Source organism: Mesoplodon bidens (genome assembly GCF_964165515.1).
Source record: "Mesoplodon bidens genome assembly, chromosome: 4".
Taxonomy (NCBI): domain Eukaryota; kingdom Metazoa; phylum Chordata; class Mammalia; order Artiodactyla; family Ziphiidae; genus Mesoplodon; species Mesoplodon bidens.
In genome coordinates, this window is record NC_138160.1 from 103,606,833 (window position 1) to 103,627,488 (window position 20,656).

At 41.6% G+C, this 20,656-nt stretch overlaps 2 protein-coding genes across 4 annotated transcripts in view; one reads left to right on the plus strand and one right to left on the minus strand.

Moving 5' to 3' along the window:
- SNX24 (sorting nexin 24) overlaps nucleotides 1-20,656 on the plus strand; it is a 170,665-nt gene that overhangs the window by 19,019 nt on the left and 130,990 nt on the right. The window lies entirely within an intron of this gene.
- LOC308615423 (SNW domain-containing protein 1-like) lies at nucleotides 4,940-7,048 on the minus strand (the record flags this gene model as incomplete). Its single annotated transcript, XM_081230832.1, has 1 exon — nucleotides 4,940-7,048. One exon carries the CDS (start codon nucleotides 7,046-7,048, stop codon nucleotides 5,435-5,437), a length of 1,614 nt encoding a protein of 537 aa, XP_081086958.1. The 3' UTR covers nucleotides 4,940-5,434.

Sequence of the window (20,656 nt, forward strand, 5' to 3'; positions counted from 1 at the left end):
ACCCTCTAGAGCAAACAGGATAGCAGCTCTGCCCACCTCCAGTGAATGGCAGAGTCCTGGGATGTCAGGTTAGTTTCAGCCACACTGTAGCTTTCTGCCCAGGTTCCAATGCCCAGAACAGCATCAACCCCATATGGTCCACGAGGTCAAAAAAAGTGACAGTGTTGAAAATGCCAGTGAGTGAGAAAAGGAAGTGGAGGTAATAAAACTGAAAGTGGTGAGAGAATGACCCATGTTGTATGTGTGTATGAGATGAATCATTCAATAGTAGGAACCATTCTGAAGGACTGAGGGGAGAGTCAGGCAGCATTTCCCGTAAGTGGAAACGCAATTGTGACTGACAAACGGAAAGACTTTTAGGCGTCATCACCAACCTCGGGAGAAGGCAGGGGAGTCTGAGAAAAAGGCTAATCATCGACGTGATGGTGCTGCTGGTGGGTGACCCATTGGGATGCCATCCAAATGAGGGATTGAACTTCTAGTGCAAATAATTAGCTGCTAAGGCTGTGGTGCTCAGCTCTTGCTGCACCTTGGAATCACCTGGAGATCTTTATAAACTAGAGATGCCTGGGTCCTACCCTCAGACAGTCTAATGGTTCTGGAGTATGGGTTGAGCACTGGAACTATTTAAAAGTCTCTGGGTGATTCTGATGAGCAGTAAAAGTTAAGAACTGCACTAAAAATATCCCCACGATGCTTGTGGAGATCATTAAGGGAGGTTACTTGCCCCAGCACATCTTAATGGGCTAAGTCAGTGGTTCTTAAGAGCACTTTCAGGCTCCATCCCCAGAGATTCTCAGGTGATTGGAGCCCAGGCTTTGGTAGGTTGAGCTCTTCAGGTGATTTTAATTTGTAGCTAAGCCTGCAAACTAAGGAGGAGGCTTACCCTGTTTTGAAAAAGATGCCCTGTAGAGTGTATATTTAGCATGAAGGAGATATGTCAGCTTTGTTTTAAAGCTTTAAAGGACTGATTTACATTCTGATTCAGCCAAAGTGCACCTAAGACTGAGCACTTAAAACACTCTTAAGTCTTTGGATCCATAAACAAATGAACTTAGAAAAGCTTTCCTGATGTCAGCTAGTTTGAGGAACTTCTAAGGAGTGTCACTGGTAAGCTTTGGAGCCAGACAGACTTGGTACCACATTCTGGCTTGTAACTTCCCAGCAAGGCAACTTGTGCAAGTCATCACCCTCTGTCTGTTCCCTAAAGTGCTGACCTCAGTTTTCTCTCAAGGATCTCAAATTAAGTATCAGCCTCATAGTAAGAACTCTCTGACTGGGGCAGCTGTTGTTATTTCTAATACTTCTAATTAAATTTTTGCCAATAGAGGTTAATATTTCATCATCTATTTTACCTTTCTTTCATCTAGTGTTAAATTTTTTTTCACCTTTGAGTAGTTTCATATTTAATTCACTGCTTTAAATGAATTATTGTTTTTTATGTTCTTAGATTTTTATTTATTTTATTGAAGTATAGTTGATTTACAATGTTGTTTCAGGTGTTACAGCACAGTGATTCTGGTGTGTGTGTGTGTATATATATATATATATATATATATATATTCTTTTTCAGATTCTTCTCCCTTATAGATTATTACAAAATATTGAGTATATCGGGCTTCCCTGGTGGCACAGTGGTTGAGTCCGCCTGCCGATGCAGGGGACACGGGTTTGTGCCCCGGTCCGGGAAGATGCCACATGCCGCGGAGCAGCTGGGCCCGTGGTGAGCCATGGCCGCTGGGCCTGCGCGTCCGGAGCCTGTGCTCCACAACGGGAGAGGCCACAACAGTGAGAGGCCCGCGTACCGCAAAAAAAAAAAAAAAAAATTGAGTACATCTATTTTATATATAGTCGTGTGTATATTTTAATCCCAAACTCCTAATTTATCCCCCTCCCCTTTCCCCCTTGGTAACCATGTTTGTTTTCTATGTCTGTGGATCTATTTCTGTTTTGTAAGTAAGTTCATTTGTATCTTTTTAAATGAATTATTTTTTAAAAGCATTATAGCTGATTCAATTTGTTATAAAGCAGAAAGTAACACACCGTTGTAAAGCAGTTATACTCCAATAAAGATGTAAAAAATTATACTGCAAAAAAAACTGTAAAAAAATAAGCATATCAAAAGACCCTTGCAATGCTTTCAGATTAGAGGATGACATCTAAAGTGTGCTTATCACCTCATATGTAAAAACAAATGAAGAATGTTGATTATATGGTTAAACAACCGATTGTTGACAACTGCTATTTATTTATTGATCACTGAGTGCTTAGATGAAATTCCAGCCACTCTTCTTCACTGTAGACTCCTAATAGTGTTCGCAGGTAAAACTTTGAATTGTTTTCCTCCTTTCTCCTGATATAAGAAGGTCTTTTTAGAAGAAGCCAGACAACCAAACCTAAATCTGTTAAGTGTTTTAGCATATGGCTCTGGCCTGGCAGTGGGGCTGGGCCAGTCCCCACCCAGACCCATTCTTGTGTGCTTTTATCTGAGCAGAAGTAGAACTTTTGACTTCTGACTCATCAGTGTTCAGGTTTAGCCAGGTTCAGATGACGGCAGTTTGAACGAATGTCACTGTAACCTGGGGTTTTGTGTTAGAAGCTCTTTCTGCAGTCAGGGTTTGTTCCTTCAGTGAGTCCTGGTTTTAGAAAAGTTCTGTGGAGTTCATCTTCCTGTGACCTAGAGGATTCTAAATGCCTGGCTGTGGAGGCTGACAGTCTGCTTTATTGGAAGTTTAGCTCAGAGTTCACGTGATTAGGGTGAGTAAGTTCGTGTACTGGGTGCTGTGTAGGGCCCCAGGCGGGGCTGGCAGGGAGAGCCCAGCACAAGTACCAGGCACAGGCCGGAGCCATGAGAGGTGACAGTGGGTGAGGGCTGGGTGAAGGCATGGAGATGGGGAATGTGAGGCACAATTTCATCAGCCCCGATATTTACTTGCATTCATTTATTCAGCCAATGGTTCTTTTTTTTCCCTTGTGTTTGGCCACGTGGCTTGGGGGATCTTAGTTCCCAGACTAGGGATTGAACCCAGGCCCTCAGCAGTGAAGGCACAAACAGTCAGGGAATTACCCAACCAGTGGTTCTTTTTTTTTTTTTAATACATTTGTCTATTTATTTATTTTTGGCTGCATTGGGTCTTCATTGCTGCACGCGGGCTTTCTCTAGTTGCAGAGAGCGGGGGCTACTCCTCGTTGTGGTGCACGGGCTTCTCATTGCAGTGGCTTCTCTTGTTGTGGAGCATGGGCTCTAGGTGCATGGGCTTCAGTAGTTGTGGTGCGCGGGCTCAGTAGTTGTGGCTCGCGGGCCCTAGAGCACAGGCTCAGTAGTTGTGACGCACGGGCTTAGTTGCTCTGCGGCATGTGGGGCCTTCCCGGACCAGGGCTCGAACCCGTGTCCCCTGCACTGCCAGGCAGATTCTTGACCACTGTGCCACCAGGGAAGTCCTCAACCAATGGTTCTTGAAGGCCTACAGTACACCAGGTGCTGTACTGGGCCCTAAGGTTGCCATCACTTTCAGCAGTTTCTTTCCAAGACCCACAAGAAATCCCAGAACTCTCTTTCAGAAAGATTCTTACTGTTTGTGAACACCATGTGCACTTGAGCTATAGTTAAATCAACTAATCCTGTATTGCTCCATGGAGAGCTGAATGTATAAACACAGTTACGTTAACAAGCTTCAATATGAGCAAACTGTTAACTTCAGTTTTCTTATCTTTAAAACAGGTGAACGATAATACCTAACCATAAAGTCATTGCCAATATTAAATGGCATGAGGCATGTGAACTACCTGGCAAGGGTCTGCCTCAGATTACATTTAGTGCAAAAAGAATTACTGCTGTAATTAGGCCTCTCTCTGCCTTCCCAACCTTGGCTCAGTCCTTCTCTGAAGGCCAGGTACCAAAACATAGTCTAGAAGCCTGTGTGAAAGACAGCTGGGAGCGGGGTCTCCCAACAAGTTTCCTTGTTGTCTAACACATGGGGGAACCAGGGAGCATTAAATGGGTGCAATGGTCCAAGTAGAGGGGAAAATTGATGTGCGAGCGTCCTTGGGTGCTGACACGTGTCAGCGTGTTGTACTTGTTCTGATACTGGCCCATGCAGCATTAGAGCCAGCCTTTGTGAATCAGGCAGATGCTTATGTTTATTTTGTAACCTTGACCTCCTTGAGAGAACTTTCTATGAGAAGGGAAGTAGCAACACTGTTGAAGAGTGGACCTTGGATGACACCCAGCCACTTCCTAACCATGTGTTTAACAGTCCCCAGTTGTTTAAATGCTTTGAGCCTTGGTTCCCATAAATAGGCATACTAGGAATGCTTTATATCCATTTGGGATTGTTTTAATCAAGTGAAATCATAGGTGTACAGCCCTTAACACGTGGTTGGTTCTGTAGTAGTTAGTGTTCGCATTTGTTTCTAAGAATGTAACTCTTTATGTTGGATTTCTGTAGAGAGTTCCCTAAGTTAGGCTTGTGGGGGATTCCTGATTTGAGTACATTGGGTACTGTGAACCCCTCTCCTGTTCCTTCACTTTACCACCAAAGCAAAACAAAAACAACAAAAATAATGCCTTTCAAGTAAACATTTCATAGAAATTCCAGTATGGCAAAGGGATTTGGGGTTCATGAAGTTGAATTAGAGTTTGACCTGTGTTTATTTTATTCATGAACTGTTTAGGATTTTCTCATGTCCGGTAGACACACTCTGTCAAAACCAATTAATGATAAAGTTTTACCAAATGGAAAATACAGTACCATGAAAAAAGTTTACTTAGAACTCCAGAGAGCTTGAATATTATGACTTCATTTATTAATTTTTTTATACACATCAGTGTATACATGTCAGTCCCAATCGCCCAATTCATCCCACCACCACCCCCATCCGCCCGCCGCTTTCCCCCCTTGGTGTCCATATGTTTGTTCTCTACATCTGTGTATGACTTCATTTTTTTTTTTTTTGTCTAAATGTTTTTATTGGAAACAGATAGTTGCACCAAGCAAGAGCTTACTTTCCCCACTCCAAATTAAAACAGAGCACAACAGGGGCAAACATCATTTGGCAGGACAGTATGTGAACATCCTTCTTTCTACGCACTGTGGTTGGGGTAACTTTATTTGTAAGCAGCCATTCTTAGACAAAATATTAACCCCAAAGTACTGATGTCACTCAAAAGGAAGTGGCCTTAATTTCATGTGTGGGGCAGTATGTTCTATAAATGCCAAAAGGTGGGAGAAGCACAAACACAACCCACTCTTTAAAAAAACTAAATAATTCAAAGTAGAATTTTTCCATCCCCCCCTTTCTCCTATAATAAAAAGTAGTGCTGGGCTCTGACACCCAGATTTAGTTTTTATCCTGGCCATTTACAAAGTGTTCCCCCATATGACTTGCATCATTAGGGTTATGAATAATAGTTCATTCACTCTGAAGAAAGTATCTACTCCTTTCTCCTCTTCTTGCCTTCATGCTCATGTTCCTTGGGGCGGCTGCTATCTGAGGGTCTTTTAGAGCCACCGTGCTGTTTGGCTTCTTCCAAAAATTTGTCCAAACCAAAAGGATCCTCCTCAAACTGAACTGGTCCTTCTCGGCCTCTTTGTCTACAGTCTGAACCAGAAAACTCCTTATCGGGAACAAATCTGTTAGTCTTTATTCTGGCTTCTAGGTCATCACCATACATGTCCTTGTCCAGATTTTTACTGGGCCTGTAAATATTCTGGGCCATATCTTTACCACCTCTCCAGGCTTGACCATAAACATTGTAAACTTCAACTTCTCCACCTGCAAAACCGCTGTCCATACCCTTGGATTGGTTGAAGAGCCTTTGGTCATACTGAACTTCATTGGAAGTCCGAGGATTGGGCACACTCAGAGCAACGACTTCACTGATATCTCGATTTTCATTTCTCTGCAGTTTCGACCTCTTATCTGGAGCTGCCCTGGCAAGATTCCGGTCATGCTGTCTCTCTTTTCGCCTGTCATGCCGGATTTCATCCCTCTCACGTGCCTCCCCATCCTCTTTTTCCACATGGGTTTTGATCCCAGCTCTTCTCTCCCTGGCTTTCTGGGCCATTTCTCTAAGTTTCTCTTCATGTTTCTCCTTTTCTTTTTGAGCCATCTTTCTCTCTACTTGAGCACACATTTCCACAGCTTCATGAGCCTTCCAATCAGCAATGTAGAGGGCTTTGGCCAGTTTTGCAAAATTTTCATTGATGTGAACTGTCTGCAGTCCTCTTCCATCAGCCGCCAGACGTTTATCTAATGGAACTGTATAACCCTTTGCATTTTTCCAGTTTGAAATACAGGGAGGAATCTTCCACTCTTGTTGTTCCTTCACGGTCATCTTTTGGCTAGGAGAATGCATGACAGGTGCAGGAGGAGAAGGTGGTCCCCGGGGAATCTTCTTATTAATCTTGAACCTTAGAGGCTCCATCGGATCTTTCTGCATTTCCACCATTCGAATAACTCTCTGTTTAGCTCCAGAGTTGAACGCCACTCCTTGTTGAGATGGTGTGTATTGGATATACTGAGGAGGAGCCAGTTTAACAGCTGCTGCTCGGACTGGCATGGCTGCAGCAACCTTCTGCGATACGGATTTTTCTAAGGCTACCCTTGTCTTTTCTGTTATCTCTTTAATGGCTTCTTCATCATGTCTTTGCAGGTCTGGGTCATCTGCATTCATGACTTCTTTGGGAACCAGGTCATTGTACTTGCTATAAATGACCTTGTCTTTTGACTGTCCCTGTCGAGCAATTGCATCATATTTAATTTTTCCTTCAGCATCCACCTGAATGGCCAGTGCATTTGACATTTTTTTCTTACGTCCCATACCCAGGGAATACTGGGCCACGTGGATCTCTAGAAAAGCACCTCCATCTCCAAAACCCTCTAATAACCGAGGTATCCAGCCTTTCTGGTACCCGTATGGGGGAGGTTCTCTTCGGGAGGAGACCAGTGAGGTCTGTCGTGGTCTCTGCGATCTCGCCTTTTCTTCAGCGTCAAGCTGGTCCTGAGATAGCTGAGTAGGTGCAGGTAAAAAGCTAGTGAGCGCCATCTCATGACTTCATTCTTATGGGGAAAACGTAGATGAGTCTTATGGATTGCCCATGCAAATATGCACTTCTAAAGAAGTCTTCTTTTAATATTTTGCCATCATTTCCTTGAGGCATATGCAGTCTAAGGGGAGTGCAGCAGGGCGGAAAGTGTCTGGGCTTGAAGGTAAGCCAGACCTGGGTTCTCACCTGGACAGGTGTCCTGATGACTCAGTCTCTTCATTTGTAAGGCTGGGGGAATGCTGGCACTGAGAGTTGTGAAGATAAAAATGTAACTGAGAGGGGGGCTTCCCTGGTGGCGCAGTGGTTGAGAGTCCACCTGCCGATGCAGGGGACACAGATTCGTGCACCGGTCCGGGAAGATCCCACGTGCCGCGGAGCGGCTGGGCCCGTGAGCCATGGCCGCTGAGCCTGTGCGTCCGGAGCCTGTGCTCCGCAATGGAAGAGGCCACAGCAGTGAGAGGCCTGCGTACCGAAAAAAAAAAAAAAAAAAAAATGTAACTGGGATAACAAGTGAAAAGCACATACTATGGTGTTGGACATACACTAAAAAATAGTTGCTGTTACTATCCTGGATCTAAAAAACAGGAGGAGAATGATAGATTTCTTTATTGCGGCAGCACGTGAGTTTTACCTTTTCTCGTGTCTTCTCTACCTCTGGCCTGGGCATCCCTGCTCTCCTGCTCAGTGCCACCTGCCCAGGGGTCCGAAGTCTCTTGGAGTCGACACTGCACAGGAGGAAGCTGTTTAGCCTGCCAGGTAGATTGCATGTCGTAAGCCTTCTGTCCGGAGATTGTAATGAAGCCTGCTGTGATTCTGGTGCGGTGAGAGGTGCGGTGTGCAGAGTTATTCTGGATGGGACCAAAGTGCCAGCAGCTCCAGTGACCAGGATTCCCCCTGAACCAGCTGGATACGAAGGGCTCTGGTCTTGTTGCTGCCCAAGTGGTCCTGGTGGAGGGGCATCATGCTAGTACCTTTTGGAATGTTCCTGGGATTTGGAGGTCAGAGTTGGAAGCCATGCACCCAGTTCATTGGGGGTTGATTTAGGAAACCAAAAAGAGTTTTCCAGTATCATTATTAAACCCTGGAGAGAAACTTGAAACAGAAACTCAGTACAAAGGATAGCCCATGGGAGAGTGAGTTTTGGTAATTGAAGGAAGTGTTTTGTAAGCTTGAATGTCCAGTAATGTGCAGAGTTAAAATACAGGAAACATTTTCATATTGAAAATGGGTACAGAACCCAAAGTTCCAGGAACTGGCTTATTAAATAATAATGGTGAAAAATGATTTAAAATCTTGTGTGTGTGTTTTAACGTTAGATATGCAAAAGCTAGACTAAGTACTTCTTTTGTTTGATTTATCCAGTTTTTGCTTCCTTTGGCTGCCCTGGGTCTATGCAGGAGCGCCTCCTGGCATGATGGAGAACTGTCGAGTTGTGATCTTTCCTCCTGAATTTCTTGTGCACGATTTTATATTTAAACCTTTATAAACAGTTCCATTGATGTTCTTCAGGTGCTATACAGATTGTTCTTAAATGAATGTGGGTAGGCCCTGGATTCTTAAGTTGACTATAGCACTGTCATTTTCAAAGTATATGTTTATCTTCCAGTTTTTTAGATTTGGAGAGTTTTTAAAAAACAACATTTGCTTTATGTTAGTAATGTATTCATTTTCATTGGCCATTTATCATAGAGTCAGTTTATAAAAATAAAGAAATATTAGTCTTTGAAAGGCCCTTAACATATTTTGAATTGACCAACTGCTTAGTTAATATATTTGTAACATTGTAAGATAGTTAATTTTCAGGGATAGTTCCATGAAGGATAGATGGAGATTATTAAAGATCACTGCCATTTAACCTCTTGTGCTCTTAGTCTTAGCATACAAAGGAAGGAAAGCATTTATCTGTTATAAAGTAGCATAATTAATCTGTATAACTTAGTAAATCTAGTCTTCGAATCCCTGATTGTTGCCAGCTACGGGCAGTTGACAACGATAATGCATGATTCCAGCCCTCAAGGAGTTTTCAGTTTAGTTCTACACAAATGACACAGCACCCATGAAGCAATAATGAATGCTTTATGGTAATAGGTAGAAAAATAGCAAGTTGTATTGAATGGAGGGTTGTTTTTTTTTTTTTTTTTTTTTTTTTTGCGGTACGCGGGCCTCTCACTGTTGTGGCCTCTCCCGTTGCGAACACACAGGCTCAGCGGCCATGGCTCACGGGCCCAGTGGCTCCATGGCATGTGGGATCTTCCCGGACCGGGGCACGAACCCGTGTCCCCTGCATCAGCAGGCGGACTTTCAACCACTGCGCCACCAGGGAAGCCCCTGAATGGAGGTTTTGAGAATGACATCAGTGAGGAGTAAAGTACCAGGAAGACTTCCTACAAGAAATGGCTTAAGCTGTGTTTTGAAGCATAGGTAGGATCTAGATAAGCAGATGGAAAGGATAAGGCTTTTGTGAAGGAACCCCTACCCCCCAAAAGGTAAAAACATGTAAATGAACATTATGTGATGGGGGATGGGAAGAGAGCAGTGTCCAGTGTGCAGGAGGTAGTGGTAGGTGGAGGGTGAAGTATTCTGGGTACATGGGGCAGAGCCAGGTGGCAGAGGTCCCCGTGGAGGACTGCCTTTTCTCTGTTTCTCCTGGAGGGTGGCAGCCACCGTTGTTGAAGTGTCAGAGTTCATTCCACTTTTGACAGGGATTGGGGAGAGGAGGGCACATTCTAGAAGGTGGGATGTCTGAGTTGCTTTGGGGGTGTGGTGGTGGAGAGGAAAGAATGCCTGTCACCAGCATCAGGTAAGGATGGGATTGGAAACTTTGAAATCTGATAACTTTGTGCAGAAGTAAACAGGGCTGCAGAGCATATTTCTGAACAGCCAAGTGACATGAAAATGAGGACATCATGTTGATTAAACTTACCTTGATGTACAGAATGTTTCCAAAGGGGGTTGATTGGAGTCAGCTATGAGACTATTACCATGGACCAGGCTAGGGTAGGAGGATGGAGAAGTGACAGGATGAAGGGACAGTGCCATAGGGTGGATATGAGGGATTCCAGAACAGTGGGCTTTAGAAACTGTCTAGAATTGGTAGCTGAAAAAGGTAAATAAAAAATTAGTCCTCCACCTCTGATCTCTTCACTTGGCACTTTCTGCCCTACATGCCTGGACTGCTCCCCCATAGCTCAGTTGCTGGAGGCCCTGGGCTTCTCATGCCTCCGAATCTCATGTTCTTCTGCCTGCAGGAAACCTATCCTGCTCTCCCACCCGCAGTTGGTTAGCTTGTGTTTTCCGTTTCTGAACCAATTCCAGTTTCACTTCCTCCTAGTAGCCAATGACAAGATTTTCACCTTTGCCCAAGAGTTTGCTTCTTATTCCTTTGACTGTGTCTTCATGTTCACTGTTCAGATGATGCTTGAGACTCAGTGTTATTCTGGACCGGAGAGGCAAGGGTGTAGGGGTCTGTTACCTGAAAACTGGGTTTGCCTCTTGGTGGGTATTGAGCCAAAAGGTACATCCAAACCAAGGATCGGGAGAAGGAAGGATGAATATTTGCAGCAAGTAAAGAGAACACTGGGGATCTTTCCCAAAGCAGTATCTCCCCTAACAGCAAAACTGGGGAAGTTTTAAGCTAAGGGCTCATGCACATTCATGAAGGGGCTGCAGCAGAGAATTCAGCATAGAATTGGGGCAAAGGTCGACAGAGTCCAACAGACAGGTCGACAGAACTTGATACATAGGTTTTGTCCCTGTCTTCCAAGTGCCTGGTTGGTCATCAGTCCAGGTGAAGCACGTGGGTAGGCGAGGCCCACTGTGTGGTTAGGGGCCCAGCAGCTGTTCTAGAGAGAACACAGAGGTCAGGAGGAAGAGGTGAGGATGTGGAACCTTTGAGGAGCAGTTTCAGTGGCGGGGATGGAAGTCAGATTGCAGTGAGTTAGGGAAGTTGGAGAGAGTGAGGAAAATGGAGTGTGGACCCTTTCAGGTGCTTTGACAGTGAAAGGAGGGAAAGAAAGCACAGCAGCAAGAAGGAAAGGGGGGTCAGGTAAAGGCTCTTTCTAAATCAGAACACTGACAGTGAGTATTTCAAGGTCAAGGGGAGGGGACAGTGGTGTGAGAGCCTGAGGAATCTGAAGGGAGAAGGAGTGTAAGTGGAAAAGAGGCTTCCTGCGAGGCAGACTGCTGTTCTTGGAGTTGCTTTTCTTGTCAGGTAACCAGCTTGTGCCAATGGCTCAGCCATACAAAGTTTGGGATTAAGGGGTGAGTTTAGAGCACATCATCTAATGGAGATATAAAGCGAGCCACATATTTCTAGTAGCCATATTTTAAAAAGTAAAAAGAAACAGGTGAAATGAATTGTAATAATATATTTTATTTAGCCCAATAAATCCAACATATTACTTAACTTGTCATCCATATAAAATGATGAATATTTCATATTTTTTGTAGTAGCTTTTTTTTTTTTTTTTTTTTGCGGTACGCGGGCCTCTCACTGTTGTGGCCTTTCCCGTCGCGGAGCACAGGCTCCGGACGCGCAGGCTCAGCGGCCATGGCTCACGGGCCCAGCCGCTCCGCAGCATGTGCGATCTTCCCGGACCCGGGCACGAACCCGTGTCCCCTGCATCGGCAGGCGGACTCTCAACCACTGCGCCACCAGGGAAGCCCTGTAGTAGCTTTTTGTGTGTTTTACATGTAGAGGACACCTCCCTTCGGGCTAGCCGCATTTCAAATGCCCAATAGCGGTTTGTGGTGAGTGCTGCCATATTAGACAAGCCAGATTTGGAGAGTAGGAGGGGTCCAGTTTACAGCAAGACATGTACTGAGGCAGGATCAAGGTATCCACTTTGGGGAGCTGAAATTTTATGTTTTAGATCCTTTAGCTACTGATGAGAATTTAATTTCGCTATTCTTTGTCTCTACTGTCAACCTGAATACTCTGCAGCTCTTGGTTTCTGCTTAGATGAGATATGTTGGGCTTGTGTTCCACCTGGCCTTAGGTAGATGGAATTGTGGAACTAGGAAGCCGTATTCAAGGCAGCTCAAGTCACTCGTTGGGCTCAGTTCCCAGTTGCTACCACTTAGTAGCTGTGACTCACTGAGCAAGTTACTTTACTTTTCCATGCCTCAGTTTCCTGATCTCTAAAATGGGGATAGTAATGACAGTTTTTATTATATGAAATTCTATATACATGTCATAGCATTGTTGCAAAAATTAAGTCTGGAGGGTTGACCTATACTCAAGGCTTAACAGATTTTAAAAGGGGATGTTTAGATTACTTTATTTGAGTCAGTGTTAATCATCATTATAGATTTTTAAAAAAACTTTTCTGGAGACTAGAACTTTATGAAATGTTACTTGACATTGGAGTTTAAACAAAAAATCTTGTGTTTTTCTTTGGAAAAGTATGAAAGCATAAAGCTTCACATTTACTTAATTAAAATACATGGAGCAATAATCAATATATTATCCTTAGGAGCCACGTGAAGTTGGGTGATATGCTCTTTAAAATCTTCCACAAGTTGCTTTCTTCAATAGCAAACTTGAATTTGGAGTCTCTGGTGTTTCTGAGCAGTGCACTGACATAAGGCAGCTTGGTTCTAATTGCATCCCAAGTTGGGAAAACTTTTTCTTTATGAGTATCTGAATGAGAGCTGTTAGGATGGAGCTGGAGATGAGAGGGAGGGGAACAAGGGAAGTAGAAACCTTGTAAGAGCCACTGCCCATGTGCCCTTTATCTGTCAGTCAATATCCCATTTTTCAAATGAGGTTTTGCAATAACCAGATAGCGAGAGCACATCTTTAAGGGAGGATTGCAGGAACCTGCCCGCCTGCTTTGTCCAGCTCACCCTTTCTAACTGAACTCAAAGTTGACTTTTGCCTATAAAAGTGGAAAACGGGCCTGATAAAAATGTTTAGTCTTCAGGGCCTTGTTTTATTTATCATATCAGAATAGAACAATGTTTTGTTGTGTTGTGGTCAAAATAGAAGCCGACCTTGCTTGTTCACAAAAGCTCAAATCCTGGAGATAAGGGGGGCAAAATAATAGAGTACAATGGTAAGAGTAGAGTGTAATTATTTGTAGCTTGTCAAGTGAAGCCCTTTCAGGCCCCAAGTGATTCAAATCTGGGAACTCTGCACAATTCTGTAAACTAACCACAACCAGCATCAGAGAAATCTCCCCTGGCCCGTAGACAGCACTGAAATTGCATCAGTTTGTCATGCACTGAGCATGCCAGCCTCACACAATATCATTTGGTTGCAAATGGGCCTGCCCCCAAAGCCCTGAAATACATTCTGTGGTATCTGACTCTTGGCCTGCGATTTGTCATGTCCCCGCTGCTATCAGTGTACAGTAATTTTAATAGATTCTGATGGCTTCCTGGTAGAAACATGGGATGCATCTGGTTTGGGCATAGGACACTGAAGAGATTCTTCTGGCTGTAAACAACAGGATTGCATGCAGAAAAAATTGGAGATGCATTTTATTTCATTAAAAATTGGTTTTACGTTACAAGCTTGTGTTTTCTGAATTATAAAAAAAAAACATTCCCTGCACAGTTTAATAGCTGTAAAACATATTGCTTGTTTTTATCTTTAAAGTAGTTAACTCTTTAGAAATGTATTTCTGGCAGCAGTGTCACATTTTAGAAGTCACAGCTGTAAGTATGGAATGAGTCTAGTAAATGTAATAGTTTATTTAGCCCCTTGCTACTCAATATGTGGTCCATGGAGCAGCAGCACTGGTGGGTGTTTGTTAGAAATGCAGACTCTCAGGACCCACCCCAGACCTATGGGAATCACTCTGCATTCTCACAAGATCCCCAGGAGATGCCCCTGCACAGGAAAGTTTGAGAAGCTGAGAAGCTCAGGCTTAGAGCCCAGGCTTCCGAGTCAGAGAGAGTGAGCTGTATTCAGATTCCATCTTCTGACTTAATGTGTTTGACTTTGGGTGATTTGTGCTAGGCTTCAAATTTCTCATCTCCAGAGTGGGGCTTATATCACTACATCATATGGTTATTTTGAGGATGACATTAAACTATGAATGCATAGAAATACAAATATCTCTACCTATAACCTCTATATGGTGCCTGACTTGGAGGCAACATACAATAAATGAAAGATGGATAGTGGTGCCTCTGTGGACTTTGCCTTAGAGCATGAAAAATTTGTCTAATTGTGAAACAACTCACCTGCAAATAATTTCCACAAGAGAGGGATTATGAATTTTGTCGATGAACTGTGGCTGAGTGTGGCTGAACTTAGCCTCCCTCCTCACCTCACATAATCCCCTGTTGGTTTGCCTTTGTCCCAGAGTGTCATCCTGTCATGATTTAGAGCATATGGCAGAGCCATGGACAGTGCTAGCTACCTGGAAAGGTGTATAAGATGCACCTGCCAATTCCTGGAGGCTGGGCTCAGTACCATCTCAGCATCTGCCAGGTCCTGATTCTAGAGCCCGCCCCTCGGCGTCTGGCCTCCTGGCCCTGACCCTGGCCCAGTGTGGAAGAATCTCCTGCCCTCATCTGTAGGCCCTTTGTTCTGGCCCCACTGTGGGTGCTCAGGGCTCTCTGTGTTCCCAAACCCTCCTGATTGTCACCGGCGGGGGCGGAGGGTGGCACTTTTTCCTAGTATGGACCTGTGGGGAAAAAATACAAAGACAAAAAGTAACAGCCCGATATAAAACAACTTTTTTTTTTCTTGGAAAACACTATCTTTCCCTCCCTTCATCTCTTTCCCTTTGTTCCCCCTCCCAATCTCTCAATCTTCTGTCTGTAAATGTAAAATTTTCAGCTCACTGGCTTTTAAAATTATGAATAATAACATAAAACTTTAGTTAAATCACTCAAAAGTATAATTTATTTCCATATCTGGACCAGCTAAGGCAATGGGGATGGGAAGGATAAGGGAGAAATGGGAATGGATGAGGAATTGGGGCCGGCTGGGCACAGAGACGGAGGGGTGGAGTGTAGGAATGCATGGGGCAGAGCAAAGGACAGGGGAGCAGAGAAGGAGAGACGGGGTACAGAGCAAGGAGTGTAGAGGCAAGAGGGGGGGGTCAGCTGGCTCCCAGTGTCTGGTCAGTGTCAGTTACCTGGCTCTTCTGTGTTTCAGAAGGTAGGAGGTAACTGCCCCTCAACACAAGTTCCTCATCTTGAAACTGCCTGAAAAATCTTGCATGTTATGTGTATGTATGTTTCCAGGGAGGTCTGCAGATTTTCACATCTGTGACCCCAAGAAAGGCTGAGAAATAACTTATTCCAAATCATAATTCCAGACTACCTTCTTGTCAAAGATGAAACAGCTCTTTAAAGTTGTTATTTCTGTCTATTTGATTTCCTTTTTTTGTTAAGCAGTCTTATTAATGTAATAGCATCTTTCTGTATTTGTTCATATATAGTTCGTATCTAGCTAAATCCCTTGATGTCTTGAAATGAACAAATGGCCTATCTTCCTGAATATTGTATATTTTTCTTTTCAAATTTTAAACTGATGTGATTAATTGGTTGCTTTAGAGATGGCTCACTTTTGTCATAACTCTCTGAACTTCTGTTAATGTTTGCGCATTACGTTAAAGAGTTAATGCATCCAGTAGGCTTTCAGAACTGTCAGAAAGGTATTACCCAAGATTGTCACATCACTGATTCTTATGTTAGAACTTTGCTTGGATAGACTGATAAATATGTTTGTGGTAATCTCATTGGTTGTATAGAGGAAGCAGACTTAGTGTCAGAGGGTTAATGACACTATTTGATTTATTCAGTTGAATATATGTGTCCATTTTAACTTATAAAAGTAGAATTTGGAAGTCTCAGATGTGAAACACATTTTCTAACTTTTCCTTGGGTTCCTATAGGAATAAGTTGGTCTGATATGAATTATGGATCATCTCTCTCCTTATTACTGTTATATTGAATGACCCTCAGTTGTTTCTCTATCTGACAAAACATATGTCAGACAATCCATTTCTCTCAGTAAAGTCTGCACTCAATAATTATAGCCCCAACTGCACTTGACTCATCTTAAACTTTAATAATGCAGAATAAGCAAGAGAGACTGTAAAGTATGTCAGGTGAGGATTAAGAGAAAGGTTCTGACAGAAGAGTCAGCAGGTGAGATTGAACACAGACCCCTCAGCAGAGGTGCTCTCCACTCTTGGTACCCTCACAGCCCTACCCACCTCCCCACTCCTTGATACCTGTTATTCAATATCAGACCAGCTTATTAAACAGAGAGAGGGCAGGTCATAGAGGTAATGGGGCCAGAGGGAATATATTTTAAACTTTATTTTGAAATAATTTCAAATGTACAAAAAAGTTGCAAGAATAGTACAAAGAATTCTCATTTCTTTCTAACCAGATTCATCAATTTTTAAAGCTTTACCACTTTTGCTTTTTCATTCTCTTCCCTACATCCCTCTTTTTATATATGTAATCTTTTTCTGAACCGTTTTGAGAGTAGGTTGTGTATATTATACCTCTTTACTCCTCGTTATTTCAATCTGTGTGTCCTAAAATAGGAATATTCTTTTAACGTAACCACAGTAAAATTGTCAAACCAGGAAATTTAACATTGACCCAGGATTATTTTGTGGTCTGTATCACAAATTTGTCAGTTGTCTCAATAATATCCTTTAGAGCATTTTTTTTTTCTCCTGGTACAGTATCCAGATAAGCATTACGTTTAGTTTTCATGTCTTTGTAGTCCCCTTTAATCTGGAACTCTCTCTCAGTCTTTCTTTGTCTTCCATGACGTTGTCATTTTTATAAAAGACAGGTCAAAATAGACTGTCCTTCAATTTAGCTTTGTCTGATGGCTCCTGATGGGTAGACTCAGGTCATGGATTTGGAGCTGGAAATCTCCATTAATGTTACTATGTCCTTGTTAGGGTATCCTATCCAGAGGCACATGGTATTTGTTTGCCTCTAATTGGTGATGCTAGTTTTGAGCATTTGGTTAGGTTTTGTTGGTTTTCACTGTTGTATATTTACTATTTTTCCTTTTGTAATTAATAAGTAACATTTGGAGAGACATTTTACAATTATATAAATGTTCTCTTCCTTATCAGATGGTTCCTTCCTGATTCAGCATCCATTGATGATTCCTGCCTGAATAAGTTTTTACTGTGTTGTTGGCAAAATGGAAATTTTCTAACGCCATCATTCCTTCTCTTATAAGGAAGAGGTTTCCCTTTAGAGCGGCTTTTAAAAGCGTGGACTTACAGCCCCGTCCGGACCATTAAGTCCCCAATGTTATCCTTTCTTTGACTATAATTGATTATTTTTAAGGAAATGAGCCCTAGATACGCAGTAAGTTTCATCATAATCTTTTCTTATACCTATTCAAAAACAATTATAGTTAAAACTTTCATCCCTTCAATAACTTCCTGCAAGAATTTAAAATAAAATTTAAATAATACAGATGGGTGTGAAATAAAAACTAAAAGCCTCTTTTCCTCCCTTTCTCTGATCTCTCATCGGTAATAGTTTGGGATATCTCCCTTCAGACAGAAGTGGAATGAAAACATACTTACTATTTTGCAAATTGCTTTTCCAAATTGAGGATTTATGTATCAAATCTTTTTGACCTTATAAAACTTTACCCAATATTTTTTACCTGAGGATATTTTTTTTTCTGGTTGGAATTGTTTAGGAGTGTTGACTTTAAACTACTTATGTTCTTTATTTGAATATTAACATATTCTATTTTTAAAAATACTGATTGGTAGGTAACTTTAAGAACTCTCTAAAGCAAAATGTTAAATAAAAAAAGCAAGTTACCAAAGCGTGAAATAAAAAAAAGCAAGTTAAATTAAAAAAGCAAGTTACCAAAAAGCTATGTACAGTGTGCGACTGTGGGGAAAAATACCAAATCAACCTTATTTCTGCAGGTACATATACACCAACTTGATAATCACAGTTACCTCTAGGGAAGATACTGTTTTAGAGGAGGGAAAATGTGGGAATTTTAACTTTGTTTTGTTTGCATTTTTACAGTGACAGTATATCCATATTAAAAAATAATACAATCTGTTTTTTAAAAGTATAAGTTTTGCATTACCTCAAATTTTCATTTGCCTCCTCCCACACTTATTGGTATTTCAGCAATAATGCATCCTCCCAAAAAAGGGCTCTCATTATTCTGGAGAAATATTACTAGATCTTCAAGTCTTATTAAAAATTAAATTGGCTTTGGTCTGATTTATTTACGTATAGACTGATCTTTTTTCAAACTCTTGTTATTATATTCAGCTATATTATTCTTTGAATATATTTTTGGGGCTGGCTAGGAAAGTTAATGCTTCTGTGAAGAAATGTATTGTCAGTAGTAGATATTGACTTATAAGCAAACACATAAGAACAAAGTATGTGTGTAAGTTGGAGACCATCTAGTGACCAAAACGATGCTTCTGTCAGTGAAATAGGAATTGTAAGTTTAAGAATATGAGTGTTGTGAGGTCAAAGGCATACGTCTTTATAACATAGTTAACACCTACAAACAATGGGGTAGTCCTTGTAGCAAACCTATTTCTTTTTATTTTTTCCCCCAATGTTTAATTTTGAAAAAATATTGATAGCACAGTACAAAGAGTACTTATATTCACTCAGATTCACCAGTTGTAACGTTTTGCCACCTTTGCTTTGTTCTCTCTCTCTGTCTCACTCACACACAGAAACACACACACACACTTATATTTATATTTTTTATTTTGGGTGAGTCCTTTGAAAATAAGTTGCACACTTACTTTCACCCCTAAATTACAACATTTCACTCCTTTGACCCAGTGGTTCACTGGAATAATGATCTTTCGCCTGGTTAAGCTATTAAATTGATAGTTGCAAAATGATGATTTTCCTAATTCCATCATTTCTTCCACGTTTATTAACTGGCATTCTTCTGTGAAGAGGAGCTTCTCCCCTTCCTAGTTCTCCCCTCATATCTCTATAGACTCATGGATATTTTTTTTTAAGTTTTTTCTAGTGTTGTCATTATTCTTTTTAACGCCCAAGTTGTCCCAAATTTGTCCCATGGGATCTCATTCAGTTTGACTCTTGTGTCCTTTTGACATGACCGCATTTGTCTTTGATTACTGTTTCTTGCCTTCTGTCCAACAAGATATGAAGGTTCACTGTGGACTTGCCCAATTTGAGACTTTTCCCATGGACGCCTACTTTTTTAGTGGGGAATATCATCTAGAAACTAAGATATGGATGCTAAGTGTCCTGTGGTTTATCATTGCTACCAGACCCTCTCAGTTGCTAGAACTATGAAATATATTACATATATATTTATTATAATAGGCATATATTGTGTATATATCTGAATATATACTATATATCATACTTATATGAGTATATACACATTTTAAATTATGACTACATTTCATGTATCTCTTTTTTCTTCATACATAAAAATTCCAGCATTTCAAGCCCCAAATTATTCTAACACGAAGACTACCAAATAAAATTTAAGACCTTTATGCAGGGCTTCCCTGGTGGCACAGTGGTTGAGAATCTGCCTGCTAATGCAGAGGGGACACGGGTTCGAGCCCTGGTCTGGGAGGATCCCACATGCCACGGAGCGACTGGGCCCGTGAGCCACATCTACTGAGCCTGCACGTCTGGAGCCTGTGCTCCGCAACAAGAGAGGCTGCGATAGTGAGAGCCCCGCGCACCGCGATGAAGAGTGGCTTCCACGTGCCACAACTAGAGAAAGCCCTCGCACAGAAACAAAGACCCAACACAGCAAAAATAAGTTGATTGATGGACTCCTACCCCCAACATCTTCTTAAAAAAAAAAAAAAAAAAAGACCTTTATGCAATCCTTTTTGTATTAAAATATGTCCCATTATGTTTGTGTAGTTAGAATACTATGTTCAAAATTTACCTGCATTATTTACTCTATATTGTTATGTAAAAAAATTTAATGTACAGTTAGGTTATTTTCTCTGTTTATATTCAATTTTGGGGGTTTTCTATCTTTTTTGTTTAAATTTATTAATATATAGAACAATTTATTTGGTTCGAAACTATATACAAAGGTATTTTTGGAAAAGTCTCGCTCTCCTTGTCTTCTATGCACATGTCTATAGGTAACCAGTGTTATTAGGTTCTGGTTTATACTTCTTGTGTTTCTTTTTTGTACACACACACACACACACTCTCTCTCTCTCTCTCTCTCTCTTAACCTAATATATCTCCATCTCTTATTATATCTTCATTCCTTATTTTCCCTTTCATAACAATTAACATACTATGTGTAATCTTTCTTCCTTGATTTTTTTTTCAGTCAGTATATCCTAGAAAACGCTCTGTATGAGTTCATAAGAATCCTCCTCATTTGTGATGGCTACATGGTACTTCATTGTGTGGCTAGTCTCCTACGGATGGGCATTTGGGTTTTCATTATTTTGCTCTTACAAATAATACTCTTGCAGCAATTTTTTAATGAGCAACTGCTATGGACACAGCATTCTTTTAGTTCTGCTTTGTGATATAGTGAAAAATAAGGTTTGTTTTCTGCCCTTTAAGTGTTATAGTCCAGTGGAGGGATGTTTTTAGAAGTGGACTAGGAAGAGAAATGGCCCGGTATCTAGTAGTTTAATATA